Here is a 24,058-nt window from a genome sequence, read left to right as displayed (position 1 = left end):
GTAACCAATGACTCAATCTAGTGAATCTCACTGCAACCAGTGACTCAATCCTCCCAAACTCAAACTGTAACCAGAGATTAAATCCACCGAATCTCAATCTCACACTATAATCAGTGACTCAATCAGTAAATCTCACACTATAACCACTGATCCAAACCACTGAATTTCACTGTAACCAGAGACCCAATCACCAAATCTCAACTGTAACCAGTGACTCAATTCACTGAATCTCACAGTGTAACCAGTGATGTCATCCACGGGATCAGCAAATTGCAATCTTGGTCTAAGTTCTGAAATTTGCTCCTTAAATCTCTCTACCATCCTTAAACTGATATATTTGATATTTGTGCTCCATTTGACTTTATGTTCAAACTTGTGCGAAAAAGCTTCACAGAAGCACCGATTTCTACACTAAGTATGCCATATAAATCCTAGTTACTGTTGGAGGGGAACCTTCAGGTGGTGTTATTCCGAAGTATCTGCTGCCCTTGTCTTTATAGATGGTAGCTGTCAGGTTTGGAAAGTGCTATGCAAAGAGATTGGTGAGTTCCTGCCGTGCATCTTATAGATGGTACACACAGCTGCCACTGTGCATCAGTGTTAGAAGAAGTTAATCTTTGTGGAAGGGGTGCTGATCAAATGGGGCTGCATTGTACTGGATGGTGATGTGCTTCTTAGGTGTTGTTGGGGCTGCATTCATCCAGGCAAGTGGATATTATTCCATCACAGTCCTGATCTGTGTCCTTGTAGAAGGTGGACAGGCTTTACTGGAGTCAGGAGGTGAGTTACTCACTTTGTCATCACTCGATGTTCGTGTGGTCCATATGTTACCCAGTCACTTGTGAGCACAATCCCAACTATGGAGGGGAAGGGGTCTTTGCCAGATGTGTGTGTACCTGGGGAACTTCAAATGATAGGTAGACAAGTCCCCAGGGCCTGATGGGATATACCCCAGAATTATGAGAGAGGCAAGGGAGGAAATTGCTGAGAAATCTTTGTATCTTCACTGGCTACAGGGGAGGTCCCAGAGGATTGGAGAAGAGCCAATGTTGTTTCTTTGCTTAAGAAGGGTAGCGAAAATAATCCAGGTAATTACAGGACACTGAGCCTTACGTCAGTGTAGGGAAATTTTTGGAGAGGATTCTTCGAGACAGGATTTATTCCCACTCGGAAATAAGTATACATATTAGTGAGAGGCAACATGGTTTTGTGAAGGGGAGGTCATGTCTCACAAACTTGATCAAGTTTTGTGAAGAAGTGACGAAGATAATTGATGAGGGGAGGGCAATAGATGTTGTCTACATGGACTTCAGTAAGGCCTTTGACAAGGTCCCTCATGGCAGATTGGGGCCGAATGTGAAGTCGCATGGGATGAGAGGTGAGCTAGCACGGTGGATACAAAACTGGCTTGGTCAAACAAGACAGAGGGTAGCATTGGAAGGCTGTGTTTCTGAATGGAGGGCTTTGACAAGTGGTGTTCCTCAGGGATCAGTGATGGGACTTCTGCTGTTTGTAATATATATAAATGATTTGGAGGAAAATGTAACCGGATTGATTAGTAAGTTTGTGGACGACACAAAGGTTGGTGGATTTGCAGATAGTGATGAGGACCGTCAGAGGATACAGCAGGATATAGGTCAGTTGGAGACTTGAGCAGAGAGATGGCAGATGGAGTTTAATCTGGACAAATGCGAGATAATACATTTTGGAAGGTTCAATACAGATGGGAAATATACAGTAAATGGCAGAACCCTTAAGAGTATTGATAGGCAAAGGGATCTGGATATACAGGTACACAGGTCACTGAAAATGGCAATGCAGGTGGAGAAGGTAGTCAAGAAGGCATACGGCATTTTTGCCTTCATCAGCCAGGGTACTGAGTTTAAAAATTGGCTAGTCATGTTGCAGCTTTATAGAACCTTAGGCGCATTAGAATATAGTGTTCAATTCTGGTCGCCACACTACCAGAAGGATGTGATGGCTTTGGAGAGGGTACAGAAAAGATTTACCAGGATGTTGCCTGGTATGGAGGGCATTAACTATGAGGAGAGGTTGGGGAAACTTGGCTTGTTCTCACTGGAGCGACAGAGATTGAGAGGAGGCCTGATAGAAGTCTACAAAATTATGAGCGGCATGTACAGAGTGGATAGTCAGAAGCTTTTTCCCAGGGTGAAAGAGTCAATTACTAGGGGGCATAGGTTTAAGGTGCGAGGGGCAAGGCTTAAAGGAGATGTATGAGGCAGATTTTTTACACAGAGAGTAATGGGTACCTGGAACTCATTGCCAGGGGAGCTGGTGAAGCGGATACGGTAATGACTTTTAAGGGGCGTCTTGACAAGTACATGAATAGAACATAGAACACTACAGCACAAACAGGCCCTTCGGCCCACAAGTTGCGCCGATCACATCCATACCTACCAAAGCATAGAACTATCTGTAACTCCCAATCCCATTAAATCCCATATACTCATCCAGAAGCCTTTTAAAAGACCCCAGCAAGTCTTTTAAACTCCACACAATCATCCAAGGCTGGAATTGAACCCAGGTCCCGCACACACACACATATACACATACAAGCATGCGTATACACATACAATCATACACACACACATTTTCACGTACACACACAAACATACACATACACTCACATACAAACAGACAAATACACACTCAGTGTCTCACACACACACACACACACACACACACACACGTGCACGTGCACACACATATACACATTGGATGAGGATAGAGGAATATGGTCCCCAGAAGAGTCAGGTGTTTTAGTTAAGTCAGGCAGCATGGTTGGTGCAGGCTTGAAGGGCTGAAGGGCCTGTTCCTGTGCTGTAATTTTCTTTGTTCTTTGACGTTGACAGGTGTCACAGAATTTTTTTTAAAATGCTCTATTTCGCTGTTGTTCTTGACGGAGGGAAAGCTGTTGGGTTTGTATGTAACTGCAGACCCAGAGATGCACGATTAATACTTAACTGTCCTGTTAAGAGGTCTTGCCACCTGCTAAGTTATAATGGGGGGATGAGCACTTAATGTTGCTCTTGTCAGTGAGGCCTACTCCCTAAGAATGAAGCAACACATATCTTAGGAAGACCAAATCCAGGAGTTACAACACACAAAGAAAATCATACTCTGGGTAATGTAGGCAGTCGGCAACAGCTCAAGACCTCTCCATACGCATTCAGAGACGATCACATTTTGATTTATAACAATTTAGATTTGTTTTACCAAAGAACGTTTGAGAAACATTTCTAACAGGTGGTGAGTGAGGTAAGATTGTGTAAACTCTGGGTCAACAAGGTGGGGTGTAATTTCTGTCTATTCATTCAGGGGATGGGTAGGCCAGAGATTATTGGCAATCCCTAACTTACCCCCTACCCACCTTCCCCCTCGAGGGACAGGAAAATGAATGCTGGTCTAACCAGCAACATCCATATCATGTGAATGAAGAAATTAATAAGACAAATTGCCAGGGAGAATTAGCTCAAATGGTATGGCGCTCGCTTTGCATATGAGAGATAGTGGATTCAATGCCCACATTCTCCACTTTTATTTTAGGGCCGGTATGGTGGCACAGTGGTTCGCACTGCTGCCTCACAGCACTAGGGACCCAGGTTCAATTCCAGCCTCGGGTCACTGTCTGTGTAGAGTTTGCACATTCTCCCCATATCTGCATGGGTTTCCTCCATGTGGTCTGGTTTCCTCCCACATTCCAAAAATGAGCAGGTTAGGTTGATTGGCCATGCTATATTGACTCTAGTGTCTAGGGATTAACAGGGTAAATGCGTGGTGTTACAGGAATAGGGTTTGGGTGGGATTGTGGTCAGTGCAGACTCAATGGACCCAATGGCCTCCTTCTGCACTGTAGGAATATTATGAATCTATAAAAACTGGGACTGAAGGGAGGAGAGAACACACAAGATCAGAAGAATACGGGCAGGAGTGGCCATTCAGCCTCTGAAGCCTGCTCAGTTACTTAGCAAGACTCTGGCTGACCTGATTGTGGTGTTAACTCCACTTTCCTGACACGCCCCGCTGCAACCCCCTTCATAATCTTTCGACCCCCCCCCCGTTGATCAAAAATCTAATTCAGTCTGGAGTATGTTCAGTGACCCACCGACCCCACTGTTCCCTGGAATACTTACCCTGTTAATCCCTGACACTAGGGTCAATTTAGCATGGCCAATTACAGAATTCCACAGTCTAACCCACTTTAGAGAGATGAAATTTCCCCTCATCTCCACCGTCATACAGACGCCTTATTTTGAAATTGTACCCTTTCTCTGGTCCTGACTCCCCCACCCCCATGTCTCCAATAGGAAGGGACACATCCCCGCGGAATCCAGACTGTCAACCAACCCTCCCTTCACCCCTCAAATGCCCCACTCAAAATCAACAAGAAGCCTTTACTCAGATGGCGATTTGGTCAATGCAACTGAAGACTGGGGAAAACATGACATAGCTAGAGGGTTCAGAAAAAGCCAACACTGAGAGGACAAGAGACTTTGTTGAGGGAGTGAGAACATTATTGAAATTGGATGAAGTACAAAGAAGGATATAATGGAATCATAGTATCCCTGCATTACGGAAGAAGACCATTTGGCCCATATAAATAAAGGGGATGAAGAACTTAATTGGAGACATTGTGGGGATAACACACAGATACGTAAACTTTGCATAAGTTGAGAATTGGATAACTTTTTCGTCTATTCTTTCATGGGCTGTGGGTGTCTCTGGCTGAGCCTAGCATTTATTATCCATCCCTAAGCCTAATTGCCTCTTGAACTGAGTGTGTCGCTCGGCCATTTCAGAGGGGCAATTAAAAGTCACCCACATTGCTTTGGGTCGGGAGTCACATGTCGGACAGACCAGCTGAGGACCACAGATTTTCTTCCCTAAAGGAGACATTAGTGATCCAGATGCGGTTTGTCTGACAATCGATCATCTAGTTTTTATGAATTGATTTCAATTCCACTCAGCTGTCCTCCACACCTTCCCCAAGAACATTGAAGTGTTTAAATGAGCTTGAAATATCATAGCATAAAGGCTAAGGTCCAAGTGCTGGGAAATGGGATTAGAAGAGGTAGGTGCTTGGTGGCTGCCACAGACATGATGGGCCGATGGATCTCCTTCTGTGCTGTAAATCTCAATGACTATGAAGCTGGGGTTCTGGTCTAGTGGCATTACTACCATGTCTCCCACCACTCACACAGGTTGAGAGGGTAACCAGCAGGACATTGGTCCAGTTGAGTCTGGAGGTTATAAACACAGAGTCAGCCAGGGGGGCGCAGGCAATACGATGAGAGGTTGTGGGGCAAGATTGTACGAGGAAGGGGATATGGATCTCAGCTCAGGATCCATCCTAAGACAGTGGCTAGGACTCACCAGGTCTATCTCAGTCTATCTCAGGGTTAGAGCATCAGGTTTAGGAGCCAGAGTCTCAAGCCTGCTCCACCATTCAATAGGATCATGGCTGATCCAATCTCTGCCTCATCTTCATCTTCCTGCCTGTTCCCCACAACCATTCAACACATCTACTACTTAAATTTACTCAATGTCCCAGAATCAACCACATACTGAGATAGTGAATTCCACAGATTCACACCTTTTGAGAGAATTTCTCTTCATCTCCATTTAAATCTGCCAGACCTTATCCTAAACTATGGCTTCTCATTCTCAATGTCCCCACATCTTCTTTTCATGCCTAGCCTGTCAATCCCTTTATCATCTTGAATACTTCAATTCGATATGCTCTCATTTTTCTAAACTTCAGGGAATGTAGGCCTAAACTGCCCATCTTTCTTCGTAAGGCAAACCCTCATGTCTGGAATCAATCTAGCGAACCTCCTTTAAATCACTTCCAATGCAATTTTATCCTCCTCAAGTAAGGGGATCAAAACTGTAAACAATATTCTAAATGTGGTCTTACTAATGCTTTGTTCTGTAGCAGCAACACTTCCCTACTTTAATATTCTAATCCTTTACAATAAATGCCAAGATTACTTTTGCCTTCCTTATTACTTTCTGCAGCCTGGTTTCTGTGATTCATGTACCCTCCCTGTACCCTCCGCAAGCACTCCAAAGTTTCTCTCTCTTTTGATAATAATTTGCCTTGTATTTTTCATACCAAAATGGATAATCTCACACTTATCAATGTCAAACTCCATCTGCCACATTCTGGCCCCCTCACCTAATCTATCCATATCTATTTGTAAATTTCTTATTTCATTATCGCAACTTACTATCCCACCTACTTTAGTGTCATCTGCAAATCTGGCAATGATGCCTACAAACCCTGCATCCAAGTCATTAAGATAGATTGTAAACAGCCCAAGGACTGAACCCTGTGGCACCTCACTAGTTCCATCTTGCCAACTAGAAAAAGATCCACTTATCCCAACTCTCTGCTTTCTGTTGATTAATCAATCCTCTATCCAAGTTAATAAATTATCCCTAAACCCACGTGTCTTTACCTTGTGTATTAACGTATTGTGTGACACCATATCAAGTGTTCCTGGTAGTTCCTGGTACTATATCTACAGGACCCCATTATTCAACCTTGCTTGTTAAATCTTCGAAGAACTCGAGGAAGTTAGTCAAACCATGATTTCCCCTTCATAAAACCATGCTGACTCTAATGTATTGTGTTTTGACTTTCTAAACGTTCTGTTTTTTTTCCCATAGTAATGGATTCGAACAATTTCATAACAACGGACATTAAACGAAGTGGTCAAAGTATCCTATATTCTGCCTTCCTCTCTTTCTAACCCTAGCCCTTCACTCACCCTTGTGAACACTTAGCGCAGTATCACTTTGTTCCCTCCCAGCCCCCCACATCCACCCTACCAAAGAGCTCCACAGTGGAGTTCCTGCATCCAAATAATGTAACTCCGAGCAGAAGGGGGGTTTTTTCAACAGAGGGACAGCTGATCTCAAATTGCTCCAAAGGTCAGGCGCCAAAAGTTCGAAGGGCAAAGCTAAGATGCTGTTTGCAAGTTCACAAATAAGCCCATTCAGTAAAGGTGGCAAATTTGGCAAGAATGCCATCGAAATTTATCCATAGGCCCCGGGTGGGGGTACAGAGGGGGGAGCAGCTGTGAAACATTGTACAGGTATAGCACATGAAGGTTGCAGTCATTCCTGCCACCATTAGCACTGGCCCACAGAGCCCTTCACAGAATCTCCAGACTGGTAATTACAAATCATAGAATCATAAAATGGTGAAATCCCGACAATGCAGAAGGAAGCAATTCATAAGTCTGAACCAACTCCTGTCGTAGCACCTTATCCAGGTCCACCCACAGCTCCATCCCTGTACCCTCAAGCACTTACCATGGCCAATCCACCTAACCTGCACATCTTTTGATACTTATGGACAATTTACCATGGCCAATCCACCTAATCTGTATTGCTTCGGACACTAAGGGGCAATTTATCATGAGCCATCCACCTAGAGAAAGCCCTCACAGACAAGGGAAGAATGTGCAAACTTCATACAAACAGTCATTCAAACCTGAAATTGAACCTCTGACCTGTGAGACAGCAGTGCTAACCACTGTACCACCACATGCCACCCCACAAATGTGGGAACACCAACAAGGACTGGAGCTTTAATCCAACACCTTAGACTGTTCGGCCATGCCACCACACTTCTTTCCAGAAACAATTACCAAACCTTTACAGGTGTGGCGAGGAGGTGGGAGAGAGGGGCGGAGGGGATGGAATTGTGGAGGGGTTCACTGCCAATGCATGTTCCAAACTCCCTTTTTGCTGATGCTTGCACATCAATATCTCTGCTGGCGATCAGGCATGGAGGTGGCCCAGATTCCCAGGAATCCCCATCGGATAGGTCAGTTAAAAATATTTGGCCAAAAAGACCATCCTGCAGCAAAATTCCACACAGGTGCCTCTGAGCTGGGGGGGGGGGGGGGGGGGTGCGGTGGCGGCTGGTGCACAGGGGCAGGTAGCAGAATCACCAATGATGACCAGCAACTTGGGTAGCACTGCCCTCCCACAGCCCCAACCACCTCTGAACTACATACAAGTGGCTTAGTGACTGGGGGAGAAAGACCACTCTCTAGATTAAGGGGTGCACGTTGCCCAGATGTCTACCTACAATGGCTGTCGGGATATCCAGGCCGCTCGGAGTTATGAAATATCCCCGCGCTCACGCTAACCTCTAATCGAAGGGGGAGTGTCCCTGTCATCCACAGCAATGGGGGGGACATCATGAGAAAGGTGGGCAAATGATCATCCAGCACGGGACAAGCAAGGACTATAGGTGATCTTCCTGCTCCTTCACCAAACCGCTGCAGCTTGGGAAATATGCACTGAGCTGGCTTTGGTAGAAGACTGTGGGAAATGTTTCAAAAACTGCTGAATTCAACCCCAGTGACCATGGGATGACCTGACAACAGGTCACAGCATGGGGCATCAAAAGGCAGCAAGTATGGGCATCATAGACAATAAGCATACAGCAATGTCTGTCTGCCCAGAACCAGGGCGAGGGTGGGGGTTGTTGGCGAAGCAAGAGACAGCTCCTCTGTTTGTCGAAGCCCACAATCACACAGTGCTCGACCCCCACAGCTGGGAACCATTACCCCTTCCTCCCTTCCCCTCTCGCGCCTGCCTCCCTTTGCCTCTTCTTCCCATCAGCGCCCTCCCACCATCACCAAACAACTGGAACAGCCCATCCATCACCTCCAGGTCCATTTACCCCATCAAGCAGAATAAAACACACTCGGACATGTGAATAATGCCCCAGACCAGCAGGGGTGGTGGTGGTGGTGGCGGGGGGGGGGGGGGGGGGGGGGGGGGGATGCAAAAGGTGTGCACTGGGGGCTCGAGTAGATGGTGGGGATTGGGGGGGGGACACGGAGGGGGTTAATCTGGAGGGTCACAAGCTGCAGGACATTTGAAATCCAAGGGGTCAGGAAGGTGTTGAGAGGCACAAACCTGACCCCATGAAAAAACAGGTGTACAGGAGGACACAGCAACAGGAGACGGATAAAGGGATTGGAGGAAGAGAGACAGAGAGGGATGAAGGGATCGGAGAGAAAGGGAAAGAGGGACAGACAGAGGGATGAGGTGGTCAGAGAGATGGGGAGAGAGACAGAAAGGGATGAGGAAGTGAGAGAGAGAAAGATGAGGGGATTGGAGAAAGAGATGAGGGGGTTGGAGGGGGAGATACAAAGAGGGACGAGGGGGTCAGAGAGAGAGAAAGGAATAGAGAGGGATGAGGGGAAAGCTGACTGGTTAGGAAGGTGAGGAGAAACAGGTTCAGATAAAGTGTCTGCCACCAGGCACAGAAGCAGAGACAAAGAATTGCTGGTGGAAAAAGGGACTAAAAGGAATCCACAGGAGATGGTGGGGTTTGGTGGGGATAGCGGGGACCAGCGAGGGAGTGGAGAACACAAAATGGGGAAGAAATGAAGGAGTCGGAGATTGAGAGAGAATAGCTAAAGCAGTTTGAGTGTGCTAAATAGTGTGACAGCAAGGGAAAAGTGGTTGACGTAGGGGACAAAAAAAACAATTAAGAGAGAGACAGATGGAGAGACAGAGGCAGACACAGCGAGAAAGAGAGATAGAGAGAGACAGAGACAGACTGTGGGAAAGGAAGAGTCACAGAGAGAGACAGAGAGAGTCACAGAGAAAGAGAGTCAGAGAGAGAGAGAGAAAGACTGGACACAAAGGCCCAGCAGCCCCTCAGTTGGTGACAAGATAAGGCTGTGGGGTCTGCTGTCTCTGCATATCACACAGTTGGACAAATTCACTGGATAAATCCCACAGCAGGAAGGGTAACCAAGACAAGCCTCTGGCTTTTATTCCAACTAATAAGCATAAATTATTTACCTATTGACAAACAGTCACTTTGCTTATCTCCACAATATTCTCTACATTCTCTCTCTCTCTCTCTCTCTCCTCACATAGCCTCTCCCTCCTAACAGCAGCCTCAGTAATCCCCGACGCCTTTTGCTCTATCGACCGGCTTTCCAGCTTCGACCGCTCGATCCACATAGTGACATTCAGATCAATACTGCATGAATAAAAAGAAGCCTTTTCCTCTCTCTCTCTCTCTCTCTCTCTCAGCTTCTCTCCCTCTCGCTCTCTCTCTCTCCCACTCTCTCCCTCTCTCTCATTCTCGTCAGCTTACCGTCAGATGCTCGCAGTCCCAGGGTCGATTTCAGCGTCCATGTGTTGTCAGATGTGCTGCGCTGAAATATGAGGGGAAGAGGCAGTGGAACAAACATAGCAAGGCTGATGAGAGGCAGATTTCGGAGCTTGCATTCCAGGGACCCAAGTTGGCGTGTGTATGTGTGTGTGTGTGTGTGTGTGTGTGTGTATATGTGTGTGTGTGTGTGTTTGTGTGTGTGTGTGTGAGTGTGTGTCTCTGTGCCTTCAACGAGAGAATAAAATGTTGGGGCTGATGATTTGGACAGTAACAGCAATTTGTGCACAGAATTATGTGTCTATGTATTAAAATACACACAGACACACACACACACGCACACAGACACACTCACCCTCCCCACCCCCCCCCCCCCCACACACACACACACACACACACACCACACACACACACACACACACACACACACGCACACACAGGGACAAGGATATCCCCTTTGTCTCTTCGATTAATGCTGTTAAACTACCAATTCATACCCGGTGTAAATGCATCGGGGCATCACTGTTGGGAACAATAGACTCGTGCCCCCCTCCCCCCCTCCCCATTCAACCTAATCTTCCTGTATTGTCTGCTACTATCATTCTCCCTCTCTCTTTCATACTCTTCCCCAGTTTGACAGCTGATGGCCAATTTCCAGGGAACACACTAGCCGTCCCCTCTCGCTCCCCCCTCGGAGGAGCCCCCACACCACAACACCCCCCCTCAGTCCTTTGCACACAAAAGCAATTATTCCGAAGGTACAATGTTCCAACGTCCACAACACACCAAAATCACACCTCCCCCCTTCCCCTCCTCCCCACACTGCAGCCCATAGCAACCAGCCTCCCCACAGCTCTGCCTCGAACCAGGCACAACACACACCAACACACACATACACAATCATACCCATGTTGACATACAGATGCACGCACAGATATGCATGCACACACTCAGACCCACACTCACACACACTATCACACACACTGACATACAGTCACACACTATCACAAAAAATGACATACACACGCTCATGTACTCACACATATTATCACACACACACTATCACACACACTTTATGCAGACATACCCACACTATCACAACTCTTTCACGTGCTCACACAAATACATACTATCACACTATCATACACTCACATGCATGATCTCACACACCATCACACACAATCATGCACAAACACTATATGCGCTATCAAACATACACACTATCACAGACTCATACATTCTCATACACTTACACATACTGACACACACAAACACACCATCAGATCACATTCACTCAGATTCTCACACATACATGTACACTTATACACACACTATCACACTCTCAGACGCACTCAGATATACACACACGGATTCTCACAGACACACACACTCACAAACACACACTCTTACACATTCAAACTCTCACACACTCTTACACAGATGCACACTCAAATCCAGACACATACACACACACACACATTCACACATTTCTCCCTCATATGTATGTTCGAACTCAGATGCATACACTTTCACACAGACAATATCACACACTCTCACAGACAGATTCTCACACGTCCACATTACACATACTCCCATACACGCACACTCACACACACTATCACACACATCATCACACATTCACTCATGTACATACACACCAGCACACACACTTACATAGACACGTGCATTCTCACAGAGACATACAGATACATACGTATATACACACACACACACCATACAGAACTTTCTGGAACAATACACTCCCAGTCCTACTGGGGAGGAAGCTTTGCCAGGTGGAGAATGTCAAAGTGGGGGAGCAGCTGGGAAATAGCGATCATAATATGATAAGATTCAATATTAAGTTAAAAATAAGTCACAGATTAAGATGCCAGACTGGAAAAGAACAAATTTCATGGTTTAAAAGTTGAACTGGAGCAGGTTGATTGAAAATGCATTTTAGTGGATAAAACAGTGGATGCAAAACAAGAGACTTTCAAAGGAGAGATGATAGGGTGCAAGCCAGGTAACATACCCGTGAGAAATAAATATGGGGTGTCCAAAATTTGAGAACACTGAATGATTAAGGATATTGATGAAAAAATAAGGAAGAAGAAAGAGGCATATGATGCATGCCAGAATAATAATAGTTTTAGCAATCAGGAAAAGTATCTCAAATGCAACAGCAAGGCTGAGGCTGGAATAAGGAAGTCTAAGGGGAAGCATGAGGATCGGATAGCAGGCTGTGCTAAAACAAAAAGTAAAATGTTCTTCAAACATATTAATGGTAAAAAATTAGTGAAGGATAGTGTGGGACAATCAGGGACAAAAGGGTAAACTGCTCACTGAAGCAGAGGGTATGGCAGAGGTACTAAATGAGTACTTTGCTTCTGTCTTTACCAAAGTAGAAGATGGTGGTAATGGCTCAGTTGAAAATGTGGGAGCAGTACTGTGATAGATAAAGAGGTGCTAAAAGGGCTGGTAGCACCAGGTGGAGAAATCGCCAGGCCCGGGTGGGATGCATTCTTGATTGCGAAGGAAGCAAATTGCAGAGCATTTGACGAAAATTTTTCGGGCCTCTCTGAACACAGGATTAGTCCCCGGGGGACTGGAGGATTGCAAATGTGACATCATTGTTTAAGAAAGAGGCAAAGGATAACCCAGGAAATTACAGAGCTGTCAACTTGACATCAATAGTGAGAAAACTGATGGAGGCCATCATACTGGGTAAGATAAATTTACACTCAGAGAAAAATAAATTAATATTATAAGATGAATATACACTCAGAGAAAAATAAGTTAATATTAGACAATCAACATGGCTTTGTAAAGAGTAGGTCATGTCTTACAAATGTAATTGGGTTCTTTAACAAGGTGACACAGGCAGTGGACATGGGTTTGCTGGGAATGTTATATATTTGGACTTTCAAAAGACATTTGGTATGGTGCAATACACTTATGGACGCACACACACACACACACACACACACACACACACACACACACACACACACACACACACACACACACACACACACACACAGTCATGCAAAACAGAAAGTATTTTTGGAGAATACCCACACTCCCTATTGAAGTGATGAACGGGTTTATAACAGGAATCCCTGTTCAATGGATGGGTGTCAAATTTAGATTTCACAGAGAAAGATGCTGGAACTCAAGTGTGTCCTAAGTGGACAGCTGGCAGAGATAGGCTGGGGATCCGCTGGAAGCTTGATAGCATTCACATTAGACACAAATCGTTATTTTCCTGTGCTCCACTGTCCACTCCTGCAGATTGAAAAATCCACAGAATGGGAAAGACGGGCCAGGATTGAGGGTTCGAATTGAAATTTCAGATTGGAACACCCGTGGTAATTTTTCTCTCCGCTGGGCAAATGAGCGCATAGGACAGCAAGGGGTCCTGACCGCCTCAGTCTGAGGAGCTGGAAGAGGTTCAGAGAGAGGGAGAGAGGGGCAGCTATTGAGCTCCCTGGCTGTAGGGGTGGTGGGTTGGTGGTTGCATCATTTTGGCGATTGGCGATCATACAAGCATTCTCCCACAATGCCAAGGCATCTGTGCTAGAAGATGGCAGGTTACAATCACATTTACCAGTACATCAGAAAGAACACGAGTAGGCCACACAGCCCTTCGAATCTGTCCCACAAATTGATAATCATGGCTAACATTCCACCACAGTTCGTCCTGGAGCACAAATCTTCAGTGTCAATGTCATTTCACTCCACCTGATAGCAAGGCATGGTTGGAGGCACTCAATACTGCAAAGACTATAGGCCCTGACAATATTCCTGCAATAGTAGTGAAGACTTGTGCTCCAGAACTTGCCGCGCCCCTAGCTAAGCTGTGCCAGTACAGCCACACCAGCACCTACCCAGCAATGTGGGACACTGGCTAAATGTGTCCCGTACAAAAAAAGCAGAACAAATCTAAGCCAGCCAACTACCACATCAGTCTGCACTCAATCATCAGTAAAGTGATGGAAGGGGTCATCGACAGTGTTATCAAGCAGCATCTGCTCAGCAATAACCTGCTCAGTGACGCCCAGTTTGGGGTCTGTCAAGGTCAGTCAGCTCCTGACATCATTGCAGCCTTGGTTCAAACATGGACAAAAGAGTTGAATTCCACAGGTGAGCTGAGAGTGACAGCCCTTGACATCAAGGTCACATTCGACCAAGTATGGCATCAAGGAGCCCTAGCAAAACTGGAATCAATGGGAGTCAGAGGACAAACTCTCCACTGGTTGGAGTCACATCTGACACAAAGGAAAATGGTTCTGGTGGCTGGAGGTCAATCATCTCAGCACCAGGGCATCACTGCAGGAGTTCCTCAGGGTAGTGTCCTAGACTCAACCGTCTTCAGCTTCTTCATCAATAACCTCCCTTGCACCATATGGCCAGAAATGTGGATGTTCATTGATGACTGCACAATGTTCAGTAGCATTTGCGATATCTGAGATACTAAAGCAGTGCATGTCCAAATACAGCAAGGCATAGGCAATATCTAGGCTTCGGTCACCACCAATAAGAGATGCCCTAACCATTGCCCCTAAACATTCAATTGTGTTCCCATCACTGAATCCTCCACTATCAACATCCTTGGGTTACCATTGACCAGACACTCAACTGGACTCACCACGTAAACACAGTGGCTGCAAGAGCAGGTCAGAGGCTAGGAATATTGTGGTGAGTAGCTCACCTCCTAAATTCCCAAAGCCTGTCCACCATCTACAAGGCACAAGTCAGGAGTTTGACTCCCCACTTGTCTGGATGGGTGTAGCTCCAACAAACTCAAGAAGCTTGACACCATCCAGATCAAAGCAGCCCGCCTGATTAGCATCTATGAATATCCACTCCCTTCACTAGTGACGCTCAGTAGCAGCAGTGTGTAGTATCTACAAGATACACTGCAGCAATTCACCAAAGATCCTTAGACAGCACTTCCAAGCCCACAACCACTTCCATCTAGAAGGATAAGGGCAGCAGGTACATGGGGAACACCACCACTTGCAAGTTTCACTCACCATCCTGACTTGGAACTATATCCCTGTTCCTTCACAGTCTCTGGGTCAAAATCCTGGAATTCATTCCCTAATGGCATTGTGGGTCAACTCACGGCACATGGACTGCAATGGTTCAAGACGGCAGCTCACCAACAGTTTCTCAAGGGCAGCTAGGGATGGGCAATAAATGCTGGCCAGCCAGCGATGCCCATGTCCCATGAATGAATTTTTAAAAATGGCATGTTATATTCATGCCACATAAGTGCCAGGCAATGCCCATCTCCAACAAGAGAGAATCGAACTATGGTCCCTTGACATTCAATAATGTTACCATTACTGAATCTCCCACTTTCAAAACCTGGGGGATACCACTGACCAGAAACTAAACATGTAATTACTGTGGCAACAAGAACAGGTGAGAAATTGGGAATTCTGTGGTGAATAATACATCACCTGACTCTCCAAAGCCTGTCCACCATCTACAAGGACATAAGGCAGCAGTGTGATGGAATACTTTCCACTTGCCTGGATGAAGGCAGCTCCAACAACACTCAAGGAGCTCAACAACATCCAGAACAAGGCAGCCCCACTTGATTAGCCATCCAATCCACAAATATTCACTCCCTCTACCACTATGCACAATGCCAGTAGTGTGTACCATCTACAAGATGCACTTCAGCAACTCACCAAGTTTCCTTAGACTGCACCTCTCAAACCCACGATCACAACCATCTAGAAGGACAACAGCAGATACTTGGGAACACCACCAACTGGAGGTTCCCCTCCAAGTTGCATGAATATATGGAAATATGTCGGCCATTCCTGTCGTTGAGTCAAAACCTGGAACTCCCTCCCCAACTTCCCAGGTCTCCGGGAATGCAGTGGATCAAGAAGGCAGTTCACCCACCATCTTCTCAAGGACTAATTAGGGATGGCAATAAATGCTGGGCATAGCCATTGACGCCCACATCCCAAGAAAGAATAAAAAATAACTCCCTGTTCCTACGATTCACAATATCCTTCACCCTCAATGTCCAAAAATCCTATCCAACTCACTGATGAATACAATCACAGACTTAAACTCCTTCTGGGATAATAAATTTCAAAGATTCCCAATACTTTGCGTGAAGACATTTGCCGTCATGCGCAAAATGGTGGGATTCCTTATGAGAGTTCGCTCTCCTCAGGGAAGACATTGGTGGCATAATGGTATTGTCACTGGGCTAGTAATCCAGGCAATGGTTGATGGTGACCTCCAAATTAACAAAAATGAATGCCGGATGATTTTGAACACCACGATTAAATCTGCTCTCAACCCTTCTCTCCTCCAAGCAGAACAGTCCCAAATTCTCCAAAATATCCCAGTCACTGACGTCCCTCATTCCTGAACCCATTCTTTCTCCAATGCCTTTAACACCCTGCACCCAGACCTGGACACCATATCACAGTTCCATATGTAAACTAGTAAATGTAAGCCCAATCTACTGAATTCCTCTTCAGCGGACAATCCCCTTCATTCCCGGAGTTGGTCAACCATACTTGTACCCTCTCTCTCGGGGAAAGTGCACCCTTAGTGTAACGTGATGGTACACAGTATTCCGGGGATGGACTCGCTATATCTTTATTGGAGGATGTCCCTCCCTTCATACACCAATCCCTTAGTCATAAAGGTGATTAACAGAGCATTTGCTTTCAAACTGCTCATTGAACTTACTTATTAACTTTCCCTCCTTTGGACACAAGGACATCTGGAACCCTCCCAATGCCAACAATCCCTGCCTTGTTCAAAAACAATTCTTGCTATTTTTCACTCTAGTCAACTCTTGTTGAGAAAATTGACACTCCACTGCTATATATTCCATCAGCCACGTTCTTGCCCACTTTCTTAACCCATCCCTATATCTTTTTGCAGTGTCTACATAAGAACGTAAGAACATAAGAAATAGGAGCAGGAGTAGGCCATCTAGCCCTTCGAGCCTGCCCCGCCATTCAATAAGATCATGGCTGATCTGTCATGGCTCAGTTCCACATTCCCGCCCTCTCCCCATAACCTTTAATCCCCTCTCTTATCAAAAACCCATCAACCCGCGTCTTAAAAATAGTTAGCCACGTAGCCTCCACCACTTCAACGGGCAGAGAATTCCAGAGATTCACCACCCTTTGAATGAAGAAGTTCTTCCTCAACTCCGTTCTAAACCGCCCCCTCTTTATCTTGAGGCTGTGCCCCCTAGTCCTACTGTCCTTTCTGAGCGGGAAGAGTCTCTCCACCTCTATCCTATCCATCCCATTCATCATCTTATACATCTCAGTGAGATCTCCCCTCATTCTTCTAAACTCTAACGAGTACAAGCCTAGTTTATTCAGCCTCTCCTCATAGCTCAACCCCCTCAACTCCGGCATCAGCCTAGTAAACCTCCTCTGCACTCCCTCCAAGGCCAAAATATCCTTGCGTAAGTACGGTGCCCAAAACTGCACACAGTACTCCAGCTGGGGCCTCACCAATGCCCTATACAGCCGCAGCAAGACCTCCCTACTTTTATATTCAATCCCCCTCGCTATGAAGGCCAGCATCCCATTTGCCTTCCTGACCACCTGCTGCACCTGCAAGCTGGGTTTTTGCGACTCATGCACAAGGACCCCGAGGTCCCTCTGCACCGTCGCCTGCTGCAGTTTTTCGCCACGTAAGTAATAATCCTTCCTACCATTATTCCTACCAAAGTGGACCTCTGTGTCCCCCATACAGCTTCCCTTCCTATGTAACTCCAGATGTCCAGACTACAGTCCCAGGTCTACAGGAACTGGTCGGGAATATTCCCTGCAGAATTCCCTCGAACAACAACCCAAACCTCAATGTTTGCAAACAAACAGGAAAGACAAATATGAATTAATTCCACACAACAAAGTACAGTGACCACAGGGACTGTGATCACAGGGATAGAGTAACTACAGGGATTCAGAAGAACTACAGGGGGACTGAGTGGCCATGGAACAGAGAGGAGACAACTGTTCTCTGGACATTGGAATTCCAGCTGACTCTGGGCACTGGGACTCCAGCTGTCACTGAGCACAGGAATTCCAGTTATCACTGGACACTAGATTCAAGCTGCCTCTGCATTCTGGACACTGGGATTCCAGTTGCCTTCGGGCCCTGTGATTCCAGTTGCCTCTGAGCACTGGGATTCCAGCTGTTTCTGCTTCCTGGGCACAGGGATTCCAGCTAGCTCTGGGCACTGGGACTCCAGCTGGCTCTGGACACAAAACATTGTGAATCCAACTGTCTCTGACTACTGGGCACTGGGATTCCAGCTGTCTCTCTCTCTCTCTCTCCTCTACAATGCATGTTATCAGTCAGATCCCGTAATCAGGCAATTGAGAGCAGGGACAGCCAGAATTCCAATATCCAGTGGGCAGAGACAGCAGGAATCCCAGTGCCAGTGGCAGCTGGAATCCCAGTGCCCACAGAGCAGAGTCAGCTGGAAACCAATTCTCTCTGTCCCTCATCCTCCCAATTTCCATCATGCCATTCTTTGGATGGCCTGACAGGAACAGCTTGCGATGCCTGCCAGACAGTTGGTAAACCAGAGATCACAACGGTGAGCATGTCTGTGCCAGGGCACAGTCAGGGCAGGGTGAGAAACAGCCAATTCCCACGGGGGATGGCCCTGCTCTCTCGTCCAGCATGCACAGGGTTAAATCCGAACTCAAATCCCCAGCTTCAATCGTCTACACGTGTCCGCAGTTAACACGTTTAATCAGCCCTTGTCATCTGTGGTTTGAGCTCTAGTTGCGAGAGATTTAAAGCAGGAGTCAATAGCAAATTTAAAAATCAATGCAGTTAGGATTGAAAAATCAATGACCTTTAATCGTCTTTCCAATCCGCAGTCAAAACAATTAGGAGCGTGTAATACGCAACATCCCAACAACATTACAACAACATCAATATTAGTACCAGCCGGCGACAGGGAGGGTTCCAAGGGGGACCCTCACTATCATCTCAAGGAAATGCCAGCACAGAGCTGAATCTTTATAACACAGAGTGTGCAAGCTGAGAGAGAAAGAGAGAGCTATGCACAGACGCCAGGGTCAACACGAACCACATATTGGCAGCTCAACAAATTGACTGCACCACACACAGAAACAGTCATTTGGAGCAGTGCTGGCTTCCAATTGAGGGAGAAGGAGGAGGGGGGAGTGGGTGGGTCTGAGGTTGAGGGTCAAACCCGACTGCATTCTATTACTCCATCCAATGGCAGTCACCCACAACACACGCCCTAACCAGCTACACTCCACATGCCTCCCCAATCCTCAGTCAATTTGCCTCCTCTCCCTAATCAACGCCCCCACTCCCCAATCAACCCCCCACCCCCAATCAACCCCCACTCCCCAATCGTCCCCGACTACCTACCCCCATTACCCAAACCCCAATCACCCCCCCCACTCTACAATCAACCCCCTGTCCCCAATCACAACCCCCGCCTCCTTCCATTCCCCAATTACACCACCGCGCCCGCCCCCCCCCACCCCACCCCCACTCCCCATCTGTTGCACTGAAATGAATCACAGGAGCACCAAAAGATCTCCGGCTTTGCAGAATGAACCTGGCCACCCCACTCGAGCCAGGAGCTAACCACAAGTACAGGATGAAAGGGACGCTCTGTCTTCGACTCCGGTCTCCATCATGAAGAAGGCTCGATGCCCCCGGACCCTCCCCATCATAGGCTGGTGAATCGGGGCTGGGCAGGGTGGAGGAGCAGGGGAAGCTGGCCAGGGGTCTGAACAGCAATATAGGAGCAGATCCTGCATCAGAAATGAACACTGCAGGACTGCCCCCATACGGCAGTACAGCAGCATGACGACAACATCATTGTGCAAGCAACCCTGGCCCCTGCACTAATGCCCCAGAAAAAGGGAGAGAGGGGGCTTAAATCCCACAAACACCTTGGGGAAACCCAGACTTAATTCCTGAAACATCTGCAGTGAAACGTCTGCACTGATGATCGGGAAAATGCTGAATTGTCAGAAAAAAACAAATTTGTTTACTGATGTCCTTCAGGGCAGGAAATCTGCTGTCTTTATCCAGTCTGGCCTACATGTAACTCCACAGCTGCAGCAATGTGGGTAACTCTTCAAATTCCCTGGCTATAAATGGGCAATAAATACTGGCCCAGTCAGTGCCACCCACATCCCAGCTATGAATTAGATAGAAAATCCCCTCAGGATCTCAAATGGTTCAATAAGATCAACTCTCAATCTTCTAAACTCCGCACAGACCCAAGCAGTTGCATCTTTCTTCATAAGATAAGCCCCTTCGTCCCAGGAATGTATCGAGTGACCCCTCGCTGAACACAGCGATATCTTTTTTTTCAAATAAGGAAACCAAAACTGTACGGAGTATTCCGGATGTGGTCTGACCCAGTACAGCCCTGTACAGCTGCACTCAAACTAACCTGCTGAGCAGACCCAACTATTCTATTTATAATTTACCCTCGAATGTGAGAGCTGGCCACTGGAACTGTGTGAAACACGGAAATAAAAATGAAATACAGCCAGAAATTTGAAATAAAAACAGAAAATGCTGGATGCACCCAGCAGGTCAGGCAGCAACTGCGCAGAAAGAGAGATGATGTGGAGATATCAGCATTGGACTAGGGTAAACGTTTATAAACCTGTTGGACTTTAAGCTGGTATTGTGAGACTTCTTTCAGAAATAGAGAAACAAGAGTTAACATTCCGAGACTGTCTGACTCTTTTACAGAACTGGAGAGGGGTAGGAATGTGATAGGTTCTACCATTGGAAGGGGAGGTGGAGAAGACTCTTGGCCTTCTTTTCTTCAAGGAAAACAATTCCAATCTCTCCAATCTATCCTCATAGCTATAGTCCTTTATTCCTGGAATCATTCTTGTCAATCTTCTCTGTACTGTCTCCAATGCCTCCAACACCCATCCTCAAGTATGGTGCTCCTTTAATGAATTCATGCTGGCTTCCCTTAGAATTCATGCACTTGTGTAAGTGACTATTGATTTTGCCCTCAACTATCATTTCTGGAAGTTTCCTTGCCTGTCAAATTGACTGCTCTGAAGCCTCCAGCTTTATCCTTGAACTCACTTTTGGGAAAAGGGTATATCATTCACAATTCCCCAGACCACCAGCACCAGTTCTGTGTCTGAGGTAGAATGGGCGATTATCACCAGTGTTTCTGTAATTCCCACGGTCACCTCCCTCAATATGCATGAATGTATCTCATCCAGTCCTGGTACCTCATCAACATAGCCTTTCAAACACCTCCTACTTCTCAACTCTAAATTCCTTGATTACACCAGTTACCTCATCTCTCACCTAGGCCAGGGTAGCATACCTTATAGAATCCCTTGAGTGCAGAAGGAGGCCATTTGGCCAACTGAATGTGCACCGACTCTCTGACAGAGCATCTCACCTAGGTCCTATCCCTGTGACCCCATGAATTTACCCCACTAATCTACCTAACCTCCTCATCCTGGAATAAAAAGGGGTAATTTACCATGGCTAATCCCCCAAATTTAAAAATCTTTGGACACCAGGGGGTAATTTACTATGGCCAATTCACCTAAACTACATATCTTAGGTGTATCCAACACACTGTGACATCCAGTTCCAGAGAGGGAGAGGAGTGTGTACTCAACACACTGTGAAACCTGGTTCCAGAGGATGGAAGAAATCCAATGCACTGTGACACCCAGTCCCAGAGCAGGAAAAGACAGTGTATTCGATGCACTGTGACACCCAGTGCCAGAGAGGGAAAGGACAGTTTATCCAACACACTGTGATACCTGATCCCAGAGAGAAAAGGACAGTTCCTTCTTATCTATCCTATCGATGTCCCGCATAATTTTGTACACTCAATCAGGACCCCACTCAGCCTTCTCTGTTCTAAGGAAAACAACCCCAGCCTAACCAGGCTCTGCTCATAGCTGAAAAACTTCTGCTTACTCAACATCCAAGTGAATCTCCTTTGTACCCTTTCTAGTGCAATCACATCCAGAACTTGGATCTTTCTCCATTGGATTACACAGTAAAGTCCCAGTTTCTATGTTCCTCTTCTCCCTGTTCATTTTTTTTCACGCAATGTGGGTGTTGCTGACTGATCTGGCATTTATTACTCATCCCTAATTGCCTCTTGAACCAAGATGCTTTCTCAGCCATTTCAGAGGGGCAGTTACGAATCAACCTGATTACAGGTAAGGATGATAGATTTTCTTCCCTAAAGGGGACATTAGTGATCTCAGTCCCCACACCAGGATCCTGACTCTGGATTACCAGCCCACTGACCACTACCTCTATTAAAGAGTCTGATCAATTTACCTCCCTTTCCTGCCACTGTCGCCAATACCTGCAGGTTTCCCAATTTCAGTCTCAATCCAGTTCCCACTCCACTGGGCCACAGCCCGTCTCTCCAACGCCATGGCCAGCACATACAACTTTCCATGCCCACATTCCCATAAGACATGGCCTACAGGAATTGCCATTGGGCATTGGCGTTCCATCAGCAGCTCCAGTGGTTTAATCACTCGGGACCCACCCGCCCACCAGGCTACGCCAGTCTCACCTTCTCCCCCACTACATCCTGGCTGAGGAATTCTGGACTCCTTCCTGGCTGTTCCCCATTTGTCACCGGGATTGAGGTGAGACCTAGCAATGGGTGACTCAGCTCTGGGAGTTGGCAGGGTCAGCCTAATGAGGAGTGAGCAGGACAGGAGGAGGATTGGCCATTCCCAGGCGGCTTTCCCTGCTTAACAGATGGCCATCACTGCCAACCTCACTTCGTTCCTCAGCTCACCACACTGATTAACAAAGAAATCTTTGATGGGACATGAGCATCGCTGGCTAGGCCTAAAGTCTATTCCCCATCCTTCATTACGCCTTGAAAAGATGATGAGTGAACTTTTTAAAATGCAGCAGTCCCTGAGGTACAGGTACACCCACAGTGCTGTTAGGGAGGGAGTTCCAGGATTTTGAACCAGTGACAGTGAAGGAACGGCCAATATATCTCCAAGTCAGGGTGTTCAGTGGCTTGGAGGGGAACCTCCAGTTGATGCTGTTCCCAGGTATTTTCTGCTCTTGTCCTTCTAGATGGTAGTGGTTGTGGGTTTGGAAGGTGCTGCCTAAGGAGCCTTGGTGAGTTGCTGCCATGCATCTTGTAGATAGTACACACAGCTGCCACTGTTGGTGGTGGAAAGAGTGAATGTTTGCGAATGTGGTATCAATCAAGCAGGGCTACTTTGTTCCGGATGGTATTGAGCTTCTTGAATGTTGTTAGAACTGCACACATCCAGGAAAGTGGACAGCATTTCATCACATTTGTGAGTTGTGCCTAATAGATGGTGAACAGGTTTTGGGGAATCAGGAAGTGAGATACTGTCCACAGGATTCCTAGCCTCTGGCCTGCTCTGGCAGCCACAGTACTTATGGCTGGGTCCAGTTCAGTTTCTGGTCAATGGTAATCCACAGGACATTGATTTGTTTCAGCTTCTTAGTATACCCCCCCAAACATTTTCATAGCAAGTTCTAGGAGGTGGGAAGGGCATGCTGGGGAAGCAGGAGGTGGGCACAGGGGAAGAGGTACAGTGGGTTGGGGCATTATCCACTTTAGTCATAGCTGGTTGCTGTATGCAAGCCCAACACATAGTCAAAGGACCCATACACTGCTGTCTTGTGACTGGGATGGAGGATCCTGCCCATTGAGGGCAGGGCCTAGTGCTAGCAGTTTAAGCACAGCTGCCACTTCTGAATTTCTGGCAGGTTGAAGACAGGGGTTGCGTGGGGCGGGGTGGAGGGCTGGAGATACTCTCACTTCATCACACATAATTCCACCGCTGATCCCGATACATT

General features: G+C 46.7%; 1 protein-coding gene across 1 annotated transcript in view; it reads right to left on the bottom strand.

Moving 5' to 3' along the window:
- The window catches only part of pou2f2b (POU class 2 homeobox 2b), a 216,405-nt gene extending 193,773 nt beyond the window's left edge, over window positions 1–22,632 (bottom strand). Inside the window, exons 1-3 of the mRNA XM_080204469.1 lie at window positions 22,532–22,632; window positions 20,677–20,704; window positions 10,163–10,223 (exon numbers count right to left, since the gene is read on the bottom strand). Coding sequence (XP_080060595.1) covers window positions 10,163–10,223; window positions 20,677–20,704; window positions 22,532–22,632 — 190 coding nt within the window. The remainder of the gene's footprint in view (window positions 1–10,162; window positions 10,224–20,676; window positions 20,705–22,531) is intronic.
- Between the last annotated feature and the right edge of the window lie 1,426 nt (window positions 22,633–24,058).

This window comes from Carcharhinus amblyrhynchos, chromosome 16, assembly GCF_965287045.1.
Source record: "Carcharhinus amblyrhynchos chromosome 16, sCarAmb.v2.hapA, whole genome shotgun sequence".
Taxonomy (NCBI): domain Eukaryota; kingdom Metazoa; phylum Chordata; class Chondrichthyes; order Carcharhiniformes; family Carcharhinidae; genus Carcharhinus; species Carcharhinus amblyrhynchos.
This window is presented reverse-complemented; position numbering and strand designations above follow the sequence as displayed.